The sequence below is a fragment of the Mesitornis unicolor genome, unplaced genomic scaffold (assembly GCF_000695765.1).
Source record: "Mesitornis unicolor isolate BGI_N332 unplaced genomic scaffold, ASM69576v1 scaffold19442, whole genome shotgun sequence".
Lineage (NCBI taxonomy): Eukaryota > Metazoa > Chordata > Aves > Mesitornithiformes > Mesitornithidae > Mesitornis > Mesitornis unicolor.
Genome location: NW_010170048.1, coordinates 16,756 through 18,129, shown reverse-complemented (window position 1 = coordinate 18,129; position 1,374 = coordinate 16,756). Strand labels below are relative to the sequence as shown.

General features: G+C 36.8%; 1 protein-coding gene across 1 annotated transcript in view; it reads left to right on the top strand.

The window, feature by feature from the left end:
- Nucleotides 1–1,374, top strand: part of ERGIC2 (ERGIC and golgi 2) — an 18,038-nt gene that overhangs the window by 3,983 nt on the left and 12,681 nt on the right. The window contains exon 3 of the mRNA XM_010179575.1: nucleotides 1,143–1,189. Within this exon, the coding sequence (XP_010177877.1) occupies nucleotides 1,143–1,189 (47 nt within the window). The remainder of the gene's footprint in view (nucleotides 1–1,142; nucleotides 1,190–1,374) is intronic.

Below are 1,374 nucleotides of genomic sequence, written 5' to 3'. Positions count from 1 at the left end.
CTTTCCCTAATGTGGCTATCACACGGGAAGGATAGACTAGTGGTTAAGAGACTATAATGGGATTTGGTAGGTGGTGTGCTGCAGATTTTCCATTTTGATTGTGGGCTAATCGCTGAGCCTGCGGTTCTTGACAATTTAAACCAATGGATATTGGTATCACTTTAACTGCTTTTTTCCTGTCTACTGACCGTGTCTGATCCCAGGTTGAACCAGTGTTGAATCCTTTGCTTGTGAGATTTGTTTGTTGTTGGCTGAGTTCCCAGAAGCAGCTCCTGGAGGTGATAGCATTGCATGATTATAGTACTTATACATTGTAGTTTAAATTACTTTTGTGAAACTAACATTAAAAACAGTAGGAAATGCCCAGAATATTAGGGAGTGCCACACAGTCAGCCTTTTGGTGTGATGGAGTTTTTTGAGGTGTTGGTTTTGTTATTTGGTTGGTTTTTTCCCCTGATGGGAAGAACTGTGTTTTACCCCTCATTATGGAAACATTCAGGATAAAGATCTTACCATGCAAGGCATTTTGCTATTATAATTTGGGAGCATTTTGAGGAAAGAGCTTTTTCCAGAAGCAGTGCTAGCAGAACCAGTGATCTTTATGACATGGCAGCATTTTCTGGGAACTGGTTTTAGCAGCTTCTCAGCCTGATCCTGAATGTTGCTGTCCTGAGGAATTCTGATTAGGATTGGAAATACAGTGGCCAGTCTTAAGGACAAAACAGGACAAAAGTTCTCAAATATTTACTCAGTTTTAGATTTGTAACATTGTCCTGATCTGCTGTATTCTGTGCACTGTTGCAGTTGTGTGGAAAATAAAAAAAGGTGTAAAATTATATATTCTTAAGAAGAGTCTTTTAAACTCTTGGGCCGGTAATGTTTCAAAAAAATTCTGTTACAAGTTGCATAGTAAAATTCAGCAGGTAAATCTGATACTTTTATCTTTTAAGTTGTGTGTTCATCAATGCTTTAAAAGTCCATCTTGGTTCACTCAAATTTTAAACAGCTTAAGTTTGTATTTATTGGTGTAGGTTCTGCTATTTGACTGTTTCTGCAGGTAATCTGAGAATTTTAGTAATCTATCTCTCGATACTTATACTCAATGTTACTCACTAACTTTTTGCCTTTTTTTTTCTTTCCAGTAAGTTAAGAATCAATATTGATATTACAGTTGCCATGAGGTGTCAATGTAAGTATAAAATCTGTTAGTTTTGAAACACTTTAAAGGTTCTTCAGAGTATACATTTACTTGCAATATGGTTAGATATTGTTCAAAATATTCTGACAGTCAGCAAAAAAGGGATCTGTTGTTCCAGTCACTCTTTAGCTGGAATATTCTAAAAGCTCATTGTGGGGCACAGCTCAGCAGCAGGA